General features: G+C 45.8%; 1 protein-coding gene across 4 annotated transcripts in view; it reads right to left on the bottom strand.

The window, feature by feature from the left end:
• Positions 1–7,530: 7,530 nt before the first annotated feature.
• LOC115203537 (probable palmitoyltransferase ZDHHC1) overlaps positions 7,531–12,843 on the bottom strand; it is a 58,590-nt gene continuing 53,277 nt past the window's right edge. For 3 of the 4 annotated variants that reach the window (XM_029768307.1, XM_029768311.1, XM_029768308.1), the window contains 3 exons: positions 12,682–12,793; positions 11,703–11,805; positions 7,531–8,204 (listed from right to left, as the gene is read on the bottom strand). In XM_029768307.1, the coding sequence (XP_029624167.1) occupies positions 7,633–8,204; positions 11,703–11,805; positions 12,682–12,793 (787 nt within the window). In that variant the 3' untranslated portion in view covers positions 7,531–7,632. The remainder of the gene's footprint in view (positions 8,205–11,702; positions 11,806–12,681; positions 12,794–12,843) is intronic. The other variant, XM_029768310.1, reaches the window with a different exon arrangement.

The following is a 12,843-nucleotide window of genomic DNA, read 5'->3' as shown; positions in this document are numbered from 1 at the left end:
TGTTATTTGTTATTTTACTGCTGCTCTTTAATTACTTGTTACTTTTATTTCTTATTCTTTAGTTGTTTTTTTTTAACTGCGTTGTTGGTTCAGGGCTTGTAAGTAAACATTTCACTGTGAGGTCAACACCCGTAGACGGCGCACGTGACCAATAAAATTAGCTTTGATTTGAGGAGGGGGAGAAAGGGACAGACAGAGACAGAGAGAGAGAGAGAGAGAGAGAGGGGGGAAGAGACAGAGACAGAGAGAGGAAGAGAGAGAGAGAGAGAGACAGAGAGAGGACGAGACAGAGACAGAGAGGAAGAGAGAGAGAGAGGGAAGAGAGAGACAGAGAGAGACAGAGAGGAAGAGAGAGACAGAGAGAGGACGAGACAGAGAGGAAGAGAGAGAGACAGAGAGACAGAGAGAGAGAGAGAGACAGAGAGAGAGAGGGAAGAGAGAGACAGAGAGAGAGAGAGAGGAAGAGAGAGAGAGAGAGACAGAGAAAAAAGGGAGGAAGGAATTTTTACCCCGCCCTACAGACTGCTATATCGGTCAGCTAATACAGGACTAGTAAAGGTCCAGAGCACTACTTTTACACCCTGTTTATACCCTGTTTATACCCTGTTTATACCTGCCCGTAACATGCGTCCTGCCTCCTGATCTTGGCCACATCTTCACAACAAGCATATAACGTTCTGAGAACTGTATGTTTCTTAAGAGCTTGGTGAGAGTGTGGTTGTTCTATTGTTATTTTAGTTTTAGTTTTACTTGCTATATTGTATTTACTTTGCCACAATGGCCTTTTTATTGCCTTTACCTCCCTCATCTCACCTCATTTGCTCACATTGTATATAGACTTATTTTTCTACTGTATTATTGACTGTATGTTGTTTACTCCATGTGTAACTCTGTGTTGTTGTATGTTGTCGAACTGCTTTGCTTTATCTTGGCCAGGTCGCAATTGTAAATGAGAACTTGTTCTCAACTTGCCTACCTGGTTAAATAAAGGTGAAATAAAAAAATAATTTTTTTGTTGTTGCATACGACCTTCCCACAACGTTCTGGGAATAGTGCAGGATAGTTGCTAGGCTTGAAAACATTCTCAGCACATTTAAGCAATAATACAAAAAAAAGAAGAGAAAAATTAAATACTTTTCTTGGTATTTCATTACTTTAACAGAACATTTCCTAAAAGTTCAAATATGGATACGTTTATTTTCACATTGGGGAATGTTCTCAAATAGTTCAGAGAACGTTAAAAAAACGTTCTTCTCTGGGAATTTCAATACTTTGGCATGACGTTTCCTACAGGTTTTCTACATGGTTCATATTTAAAGTCATGTTCTCTATTGTTTATAAAACAACAAGAAAACGTTAATAACATTCAGAGAACTATTATATATATATATATAAAAACAACGTTATATAAAAACATTTCTCAGCGTCAACAAAACTCTCCGTCCTCCGTCTGTGTTAAGTTCAGATGTGTTGGCCGTCTGAATCTCACTGACGCTGTGCCACAATAAGACAAAAAGTGAATGTCTAAACAAATTAATTTCCATGTGTCCTATCTGTGCTGGAAGTTCAAAACAATTTAACCAAAATCTAAGCTCACAGTGTTATTAAAAGTTTTATTGAAACATGTTCTCAGAACGTTAATGAAATCTCCCATAAAAACGTTCAGGGAACCATAGTAAAACATTCTCATTACCTCCCTGAAACCTATAAATTTACATTCCCAGAACCGGGAGAAATATTCACTTCAGTTCTCAGAACATTTACATTTGACATTTTAGTAATTTAGCAGACACTCTTATCCAGAGCGGCTTACAGTAGTGAATGCATACATTTCATCTATTTTTTCCCCAGTACTGGTCCCCCGTGGGAATCGAACCCACAACCCTGGCACTACAAACACCATGCTCTACCAACTGAGCCACACGGGACCTAAAAAAAACAAAAAACGTTCAGTTTTACCCGGTCAGGAAACGTATGGATTCGTTTCCAGAAACAAAAAACATAATGTTCCCACAACTTCCAAGGAACAAAATGTGTTAGCTGGGTTGTCTGTTCACATTTATTTACATTTACGTCATTTAGCAGACGCTCTTATCCAGAGCGACTTACAAATTGGTGCATTCAGAGCATGTCTTTAATTAACTCTATACATTACAATTCCAGAAAACATTGAAATATAGAATATCACAATCAATAGTGGCTAATATTTATTAACAAGATACAAATTATCAAATAAAACTGAGTAAGGAACAGATCTTCAAATTTCATCCATACAGATCACGAGGGCACACAATTAAAATGCTGAATAATTATAGCCTACTTCACTGTGGAAAAGGGGTTAAATTGGATGTTGATATGAATTTCAGTTTGCTTCCATACAGTGGTGGGAACAACTACCCAATTGTCATACTTGAGTAAAAGTATAGATACTTTAATAGAAAGTTACTCAAGTAAAAAGTAAAAGTCACCCAGTAAAATACTACTTGAGTAAAATAAATATACTTAAGTATCAAAAGTAAAAGTATAAATCATTTCAAATTCCTTATATTAAGCAAAGCAGGCAGCACCATTTTCTTGTTTTTAAAATGTATGGATTGCCAGGGGCCACACTCCAACACTCAGACAAAAAAAGCATTTGTGTTTAGTGAGTCCTCCAGATCAGAGGCAGTAGGGATGACCAGGGATGTTCTCTGTTTAGTGAGTCCTCCAGATCAGAGGCAGTAGGGATGACCAGGGATGTTCTCTGTTTAGTGAGTCCACCAGATCAGAGGCAGTAGGGATGACCAGGGATGTTCTCTGTTTAGTGAGTCCTCCAGATCAGAGGCAGTAGGGATGACCAGGGATGTTCTCTGTTTAGTGAGTCCTCCAGATCAGAGGCAGTTGTGATGACCAGGGATGTTCTCTGTTTAGTGAGTCCTCCCGATCAGAGGCAGTAGGGATGACCAGGGATGTTCTCTGTTTAGTGAGTCCTCCAGATCAGAGGCAGTAGGGATGACCAGGGATGTTCTCTGTTTAGTGAGTCCTCCAGATCAGAGGCAGTAGGGATGACCAGGGATGTTCTCTGTTTAGTGAGTCCTCCAGATCAGAGGCAGTAGGGATGACCAGGGATGTTCTCTGTTTAGTGAGTCCGTCAGATCAGAGGCAGTAGGGATGACCAGGGATGTTCTCTGTTTAGTGAGTCCTCCAGATCAGAGGCAGTAGGGATGACCAGGGATGTTCTCTGTTTAGTGAGTCCTCCAGATCAGAGGCAGTAGGGATGACCAGGGATGTTCTCTTGATAAGAGGGAATTGGACCATTTTCCTGTCCTGCTAAACATTCAAAATGTAACGAGTACTTTTGAGTGTCAGGGTAAAATGTATTGAGTAAAAAGTACATTATTTTATTTAGGAATGTAGTGAAGTAAAAGTAATGTACAGGTACCACAAAAAACAACTTAAGTTAAAATACTTCAAAGTACTACTAAAGTATTTTACACCACTGCTTCCATATGACTGGTTTTACATTAGTCTCCAGGGATCATAAGGTAAAATAGAGATCAGTTTTCTAACCCCGTCAGTCATTTAGTCTCAGATCAGAGTTCTAACCAGTCAGTCATTTAGTCTCAGATCAGAGATCAGTGTTCTAACCAGTCAGTCATTTAGTCTCAGATCAGAGATCAGTGTTCTAAACCCCGTCAGTCATTTAGTCTCTGGACCCCTGGACCTGCTGACTGCTAGCTGTTTGGAAGACAGTGCCTTGGCTTTAGGGATGATAGCTGTTTGGAAGACAGTGCCTTGGCTTTAGGGATGATAGCTGTTTGGAAGACAGTGCCTTGGCTTTAGGGATGATAGCTGTTTGGAAGACAGGGCCTTGGCTTTAGGGATGATAGCTGTTTGGAAGACAGGACCTTGGCTTTAGGGATGACTTATTGCCGTGTGTTTCAACAGTAGAGAGTTTAGCTAAATCAAATGAATTAAAGTGATTTTATGAACGCGTCAGCGAGTCCTTACGGATGGTGGTGGTTTTCTACGTTACCATAGAGACAACGAAACGCATGAGAAGAGACACAGCAAAACAACTGTACAGTTACTCAGGTGGCTGTGCTTTCTTTAGCATGGCTCTGAGCGTGTGTGTGTGTGTGTGTGTGTGTTACAGGAGGAAATCAGTTCCATAAGGGGTGATTACCTGTGAAAGGACTTAACTGTGTTGTAAATCCTGCATCTCCACTGACAAAAAAACAGTAAAACACACACACACACACACACACACACACACACACACACACACACACACACACACACACACACAAACACACAGAGTCAGGAGTAAGTGTGACTGAGGCTGTAGAACAGTAACATACAGGTTTAACACTCTGATGATAAATGAGTTCACCGAGAGGTTTAACATCCTGATGATAAATGAGTTCACCGAGGGGTTTAACATCCTGATGATAAATGAGTTCACCGAGGGGTTTAACACCCTGATGATAAATGAGTTCACCGAGGGGTTTAACACCCTGATGATAAATGAGTTCACCAAGAGGTTTAACATCCTGATGATAAATGAGTTCCCCGAGGGGTTTAACATCCTGATGATAAATGAGTTCACCGAGGCGTTTAACATCCTGATGATGAGGGGTTTAACATCCTGATGATAAATGAGTTCACCGAGGGGTTTAACATCCTGATGATAAATGAGTTCACCGAGAGGTTTAACATCCTGATGATAAATGAGTTCACCGAGGGGTTTAACATCCTGATGATAAATGAGTTCACCGAGGGGTTTAACATCCTGATGATAAATGAGTTCACCGAGAGGTTTAACATCCTGATGATAAATGAGTTCACCGAGAGGTTTAACACCCTGATGATAAATGAGTTCACCGAGAGGTTTAACATCCTGATGATAAATTAGTTCACCAAGAGGTTTAACACCCTGATGATAAATGAGTTCACCGAGAGGTTTAACATCCTGATGATAAATGAGTTCACCGAGAGGTTTAACACCCTGATGACAAATGAGTTCACCGAGAGGTTTAACACCCTGATGATAAATGAGTTCACCGAGGGGGAGCCAGGCCCAGCCAATCAAAATGAGTTTTTCTCCACAAAATAACTTTATTCCAGACAGAAATACTCCTCAGTTTCATCAGCTGTCCGGGTGGCTGGTCTCAGACGATTCCTTAGGTGTGGAGGTCCTGGCCTGGCGTGGAAACACATGGTCTGCAGTTGTGAGGTTGGTTGGATATACGGCTTATGGTAGAGAAATTAACATTAAATGATCTGGCAACAGTTCTGGTGGACATTCCTGCAGTCAGCATGCCAATTGCACGCTCCCTCAAAACTTGAGACATTTGTGGCATTGTGTTGTGTGACAGAACTGCACATTTTAGAGTGGCCTTTTATTGTCCCAGCACAAGGTGCACCTGTGTAATGTTTAATCAGCTTCTTGATATGCCACACCTGTCAGGTGGATGGATTCTCTTGGCAAAGAAGAAATGCTCATTAACAGGGCTGTAAACAAATTGGTACACAATATTTGAGAGAAACAAGCTTTTTGTGCGTATGAAACTGGGATCTTTTATTTTACCGATGTCATCAATTAGTTGTTTAAAAACTGAAAAAATTACTGTGATCTCAGTTAATGCTCAGCACTGACAGACAGACAGACACCATAGCAGACAGACACCATAGCAGACAGGCAGACAGACACCATAGCAGACAGGCAGACTGTCACCATTGCAGGCAGACAGACAGACTGTCACCATTGCAGGCAGTCAGACAGACAGACTGTCACCATTGCAGTCAGACAGACAGACAGTCACCATTGCAGTCAGGCAGACAGACAGACTGTCACCATTGCAGTCAGACAGACAGACAGACAGACAGACTGTCACCATTGCAGACAGACAGACAGACAGACAGACTGTCACCATTGCAGTCAGACAGACACCATTGCAGTCAGACAGACAACATAGCAGTCAGACAGGCAGACAGACAGTCAGACAGACAGAGTCACCATAGCAGACAGAGTCACCATAGCAGACAGAGTCACCATAGCAGACAGAGTCACCATAGCAGACAGAGTCACCATAGCAGACAGAGTCACCATAGCAGACAGAGTCACCATAGCAGACAGAGAGTCACCATAGCAGACAGAGTCACCATAGCAGACAGAGTCACCATAGCAGACAGAGTCACCATAGCAGACAGAGTCACCATAGCAGACAGAGAGTCACCATAGCAGACAGAGTCACCATAGCAGACAGAGTCACCATAGCAGACAGAGTCACCATAGCAGACAGATGAGTAAACAAACTAAAGTTTCAGGTAGAAAACATCCCAACACAATAAATGGTGTTTCCATGAAAAAGTTCTAAAAAGTTTAACAGGTAACGTTTGGTTATAAAGTGTAGACCTGGAAAGGCATGAAGAAAAGGCATCTTATTCCCAGTACAAAACACCAAGGCTCCTTCATTCAGAAAGACTTTTCAATAGGAGGACTAAAAGCTGTGTGTTTTACATGATGATAAACTATATGTGATTACTAACCAGAAAACGTGAACACGGGTAACATTTAGCATTGTGGGGATTATAATCCTATAGGACGCATTACAAACCCTATTAGCTCTAAGGGCCCTGGGCTAATGTAGTGCACTATATAGGAAACAGGGTGCCATTGGGCCCTGGGCTAAAGTAGTGCACTATATAGGAAACAGGGTGCCATTGGGCCCTGGGCTAAAGTAGTGCACTATATAGGAAACAGGGTGCCATTGGGCCCTGGGCTAAAGTAGTGCACTATATAGGAAACAGGGTGCCATTGGGCCCTGGGCTAAAGTAGTGCACTATATAGGAAACAGGGTGCCATTGGGCCCTGGGCTAAAGTAGTGCACTATATAGGAAACAGGGTGCCATTGGGCCCTGGGCTAAAGTAGTGCACTATATAGGAAACAGGGTGCCATTGGGCCCTGGTCTAAAGTAGTGCACTATATAGGAAACAGGGTGCCATTGGGCCCTGGGCTAAAGTAGTGCACTATATAGGAAACAGGGTGCCATTGGGCCCTGGGCTAATGTAGTGCACTATATAGGAAACAGGGTGCCATTGGGCCCTGGTCTAAAGTAGTGCACTATATAGGAAACAGGGTGCCATTGGGCCCTGGTCTAAAGTAGTGCACTATATAGGAAACAGGGTGCCATTGGGGATGTAGTCATAGTTGAATAGTGGAGACTGTGGTATCAAGACTCTTCCAGAACAGACAGTCAATCCATTCTGTTCTGCTGAGTTATTTAGTTTGCATAGGTTGTATCAACACTCAATGCTACATCAGAGATTGTCTCTCTCTTTCAAATGCAGTGTTTCCTCGTCATCAAGGTAACAATGTGTCAGTCAGTCAGTCAGTCAGTCAGTCAGTCAGACAGACAGCCAGCCAGCCAGCCAGCCAGCCAGCCAGTTACACGGCCAGCTAGCCAGTTACACGGCCAGCTAGCCAGCCAGCCAGTCAGCCAGCCAGCCAGCCAGCCAGTCAGTCAGTCAGTCAGACAGACAGACAGACAGCCAGTCAGTCAGTTACACAGCCAGCCAGCCAGCCCTCCAGCCAGGACCCAGTGGTGGGTCCAGCCCAGGGTGCAGTGCTCCATCCTCGGGGAGCTAGTCTACGCCATTGGGGTGCCTGCCCTGGAGCTATGGTTGGAGCTGGGCCCAGGACCAGGCTGCTCCAGGCCTCTCCTGCTGGCCTGCCTGCTGCTGCGTTTGATGTCCCGGTGCTGTGCTCCTCCCCCCGGCTGTCCACTACTCCTACTAACGTAAACAGTAGGAGGCTGTGCGGCCATCTCAAACCTCTGTTCCCCTCCTCCCCCTGTCCTGCTGCTGTACGTGGAGGTCTTTCTCTTGGTCCGGGGCTGGGGCGAGGGATGGGGTCGGGCTGCAGGCAGCAGTACAGAGCGTTGAGATGATCCAGCTGCAGCGGTCCTACCCGTAGACGTCCCTGCCGTGGCGGAGGTGCCCAGTCGTGCCAGGGCCACTGGGATCTCCTCCAGGGACTCTGCAGAGTCAGAGTGGTATTCAGCAGGGGGCCCGGCGGGCAGCACGGGGCCAGGTTGGAGACCAGGCTGTAGGGAGCTAGGGGGGGGCAGGGAGGCCCGCAGGGGGAAAGGGAGGTGCTGGCTCAGGGAGCTGGACAGGTGGGACACAGACGTGGGGACTGGAGTTACACTGCAGGACTCTACTGGAGAACAGGACAGAGAGGAGGAGGACAGGAGAGGAGAAGAGGAGAGGAGGACAGAGAGGAGGACAGAGAGGAGGACAGAGAGGAGAGGAGGAGGACAGAAAGGAGAAGAGAGGAGGACAGAGAGGAGGAGGACAGAGAGGAGGACGACAGAGAGGAGGACGACAGAGAGGAAGAGGACAGCAGAGGACGACAGAGAGGAAGAGGACAGCAGAGGAGAACAGAGAGGAGAGGAGGAGGACAGAAAGGAGAAGAGAGGAGGACAGAGAGGAAGAGGACAGAGAGGAGGAGGACAGGAGAAGAGGACAGCAGAGGACGACAGAGAGGAAGAGGACAGCAGAGGAGAGGAGGACAGAGAGGAGAGGAGGAGGACAGAAAGGAGAAGAGAGGAGGACAGAGAGGAGAGGAGGAGGACAGAAAGGAGAAGAGAGAAGGACAGAGAGGAGGACAGAGAGGAAGAGGACAGGAAAGGGACAGACATTCACATCACAGAGCTGCTACTCAATATACATGAGCATAGAAATAGAATCAATAGAACAGGTCTCCAACCTCTCACCGTGGCGATTTGACAGGAACACTGAACTCATGGTTACACTAAAAATGGCTGCCCATTATGGCCCCATTGACTTGAAAAGGGGAAGCCTGTTCTATTTGTTCTGTAGTATGACCTCGTTATAATGTCTTAGAATCATCTCATAATGACCAAATAACAGACAATTTGAGACTGTTGACAATTGTAAACATTGAGAGAGAGAGAGAGACGACATATTAAGCCTTGTTATAAGACATTATAAAGGCTCATACATGCTTATAACACGTTCTAAAGCATTCTTTTTAACACAGACTTTATGTTTACCAACAGATACACTCATGTCACTTCAAGTATCAGAGGACTGACTAATGCTTTATCAGCATGTCAAGTAGCAGAGGACTGACTAATGCTTTATCAGCAGGTCAAGTAGCAGAGGACTGACTAATGCTTTATCAGCAGGTCAAGTAGCAGAGGACTGACTAATGCTTTATCAGCATGTCAAGTAGCAGAGGACTGACTAATGCTTTATCAGCATGTCAAGTAGAAGGGGACTGACTAATGCTTTATCAGCATGTCAAGTAGCAGGGGACTGACTAATGCTTTATCAGCATGTCAAGTAGCAGGGGACTGACTAATGCTTTATCAGCATGTCAAGTAGCAGGGGACTGACTAATGCTTTATCAGCATGTCAAGTAGAAGGGGACTGACTAATGCTTTATCAGCATGTCAAGTAGCAGAGGACTGACTAATGCTTTATCAGCATGTCAAGTAGAAGGGGACTGACTAATGCTTTATCAGCATGTCAAGTAGCAGAGGACTGACTAATGCTTTATCAGCAGGTCAAGTAGCAGAGGACTAATGCTTTATCAGCATGTCAAGTAGCAGAGGACTGACTAATGCTTTATCAGCATGTCAAGTAGCAGAGGACTGACTCATGCTTTATCAGCAGGTCAAGTAGCAGGGGACTGACTAATGCTTTATCAGCATGTCAAGTAGTAGAGGACTGACTAATGCTTTATCAGCATGTCAAGTAGCAGGGGACTGACTAATGCTTTATCAGCATGTCAAGTAGCAGGGGACTGATGCTTTATCAGCAGGTCAAGTAGCAGGGGACTGACTAATTAATGTAGTATTATGCTAATTAGATTTCAGCGGGAGCACAGACATCGACCTTAGGGGGGGGGGTAAGGTTACAATTAGGGTTAGGTTTAGGTTTACGGTTAGGGGTTAGGGAAAATAGGATTTTGAATGGAAATCTATTTCAGGTCCCCACAAGGATAGTAAAACCTAAAGTGTGTGGTTCTGTAGTGTTGAAGGCCGGGGCTTTGTGTGTCTGGTTCTGTAGTGTTGAAGGCCGGGGCTTTGTGTGTCTGGTTCTGTAGTGTTGAAGGCCGGGGCTTTGTGTGTCTGGTTCTGTAGTGTTGAAGGCTGGGGCTTTGTGTGTCTGGTTCTGTAGTGTTGAAGGCTGGGGCTTTGTGTGTCTGGTTCTGTAGTGTTGAAGGCTGGGGCTTTGTGTGTCTGGTTCTGTAGTGTTGAAGGCTGGGGCTTTGTGTGTGTGGTTCTGTAGTGTTGAAGGCTGGGGCTTTGTGTGTGTGGTTCTGTAGTGTTGAAGGCCGGGGCTTTGTGTGTCTGGTTCTGTAGTGTTGAAGGCCGGGCCTTTGTGTGTCTGGTTCTGTAGTGTTGAAGGCTGGGGCTTTGTGTGTCTGGTTCTGTAGTGTTGAAGGCCGGGGCTTTGTGTGTGTGGTCTCACCAGGTTCTGTAGTGTTGAAGGCCGGGGCTTTGTGTGTGTGGTTCTGTAGTGTTGAAGGCTGGGGATTTGTGTGTCTGGTTCTGTAGTGTTGAAGGCTGGGGCTTTGTGTGTGTGGTCTCACCAGGTTCTGTAGTGTTGAAGGCCGGGGCTTTGTGTGTGTGGTCTCACCAGGTTCTGTAGTGTTGAAGGCCGGGTCTCTGTGTGTGTGTTCTCACCAGGTTCTGTAGTGTTGAAGGCTGGGGCTTTGTGTGTCTGGTTCTGTAGTGTTGAAGGCTGGGGCTTTGTGTGTCTGGTTCTGTAGTGTTGAAGGCTGGGGCTTTGTGTGTGTGTTCTCACCAGGTTCTGTAGTGTTGAAGGCTGGGGCTTTGTGTGTCTGGTTCTGTAGTGTTGAAGGCTGAGGCTTTGTGTGTGTGGTCTCACCAGGTTCTGTAGTGTTAAAGGCTGGGGCTATGTGTGTGTGTTCTCACCAGGTTCTGTAGTGTTGAAGGCTGGGGATTTGTGTGTCTGGTTCTGTAGTGTTGAAGGCTGGGGCTTTGTGTGTCTGGTTCTGTAGTGTTGAAGGCTGGGGCTTTGTGTGTGTGTTCTCACCAGGTTCTGTAGTGTTGAAGGCTGGGGCTTTGTGTGTCTGGTTCTGTAGTGTTGAAGGCTGAGGCTTTGTGTGTGTGTTCTCACCAGGTTCTGTAGTGTTGAAGGCTGGGGCTTTGTGTGTGTGTTCTCACCAGGTTCTGTAGTGTTGAAGGCCGGGTCTCTGTGTGTGTGTTCTCACCAGGTTCTGTAGTGTTGAAGGCTGGGGCTTTGTGTGTCTGGTTCTGTAGTGTTGAAGACTGAGGCTTTGTGTGTGTGGTCTCACCAGGTTCTGTAGTGTTAAAGGCTGGGGCTTTGTGTGTGTGGTCTCACCAGGTTCTGTAGTGTTGAAGGCTGGGGCTTTGTGTGTGTGTTCTCACCAGGTTCTGTAGTGTTGAAGGCCGGGTCTCTGTGTGTGTGGTCTCACCAGGTTCTGTAGTGTTGAAGGCTGGGGCTTTGTGTGTCTGGTTCTGTAGTGTTGAAGGCTGAGGCTTTGTGTGTGTGTTCTCACCAGGTTCTGTAGTGTTGAAGGCTGGGGCTTTGTGTGTGTGGTCTCACCAGGTTCTGTAGTGTTGAAGGCTGAGGCTTTGTGTGTGTGGTCTCACCAGGTTCTGTAGTGTTAAAGGCTGGGGCTATGTGTGTGTGTTCTCACCAGGTTCTGTAGTGTTGAAGGCCGGGTCTCTGGTGCTGCTGGTCTCAGTGGAACGGTCGTTGATCACCTCCGCCGGCACTTTGTGGACTTTCTTCTTTTTCTTCTGCAAACACACAGGAGACCAGGAAGCATCATTCAACACACACATGGTCCACATGATGGTCAGAGACCAGGAAGCATCATTCAACACACACACATGGTCAACATGATGGTCAGAGACCAGGAAGCATCATTCAACACACACACATGGTCCACATGATGGTCAGAGACCAGGAAGCATCATTCAACACACACATAGTCCACATGATGGTCAGAGACCAGGAAGCATCATTCAACACACACACATGGTCCACATGATGGTCAGAGACCAGGAAGCATCGTTCAACACACACACATGGTCCACATGATGGTCAGAGACCAGGAAGCATCATTCAACACTCACACATGGTCCACATGATGGTCAGAGACCAGGAAGCATCATTCAACACACACACATGGTCCACATGATGGTCAGAGACCAGGAAGCATCATTCAACACACACACATGGTCCACATGATGGTCAGAGACCAGGAAGCATCGTTCAACACACACACATGGTCCACATGATGGTCAGAGACCAGGAAGCATCATTCAACACTCACACATGGTCCACATGATGGTCAGAGACCAGGAAGCATCATTCAAAACACACACATGGTCCACATGATGGTCAGAGACCAGGAAGCATCATTCAAAACACACACATGGTCCACATGATGGTCAGAGACCAGGAAGTATCATTCAACACACACACATGGTCCACATGATGGTCAGAGACCAGGAAGCATCATTCAAAACACACACATGGTCCACATGATGGTCAGAGACCAGGAAGTATCATTCAACACACACATGGTCCACATGATGGTCAGAATGAAGGATGTTGGTTTCCATGATTGCCTTGTGTGTGTGTGTGTGTGTGCGTGCGTGTGTGTGTACCTGGATGTGTTTTCGTGGTGCAGCAGCTCTGTGCTCTGTAGAGACGCTGGGTAACTGTTCCTCTTCAGCCATCCTGCTGGATGAACTATGAACTCTGCCGTTGCCATAGTACCTGACCCGCAACACAGACAGGGAAGTTACAACGCCCACTATAACACTCAC

This window comes from Salmo trutta, chromosome 12 (genome assembly GCF_901001165.1).
Source record: "Salmo trutta chromosome 12, fSalTru1.1, whole genome shotgun sequence".
NCBI classification, from domain to species: domain Eukaryota; kingdom Metazoa; phylum Chordata; class Actinopteri; order Salmoniformes; family Salmonidae; genus Salmo; species Salmo trutta.
Note: the sequence above shows the minus strand (reverse complement) of the source record. Positions and strands in the feature narration are given on the sequence as shown.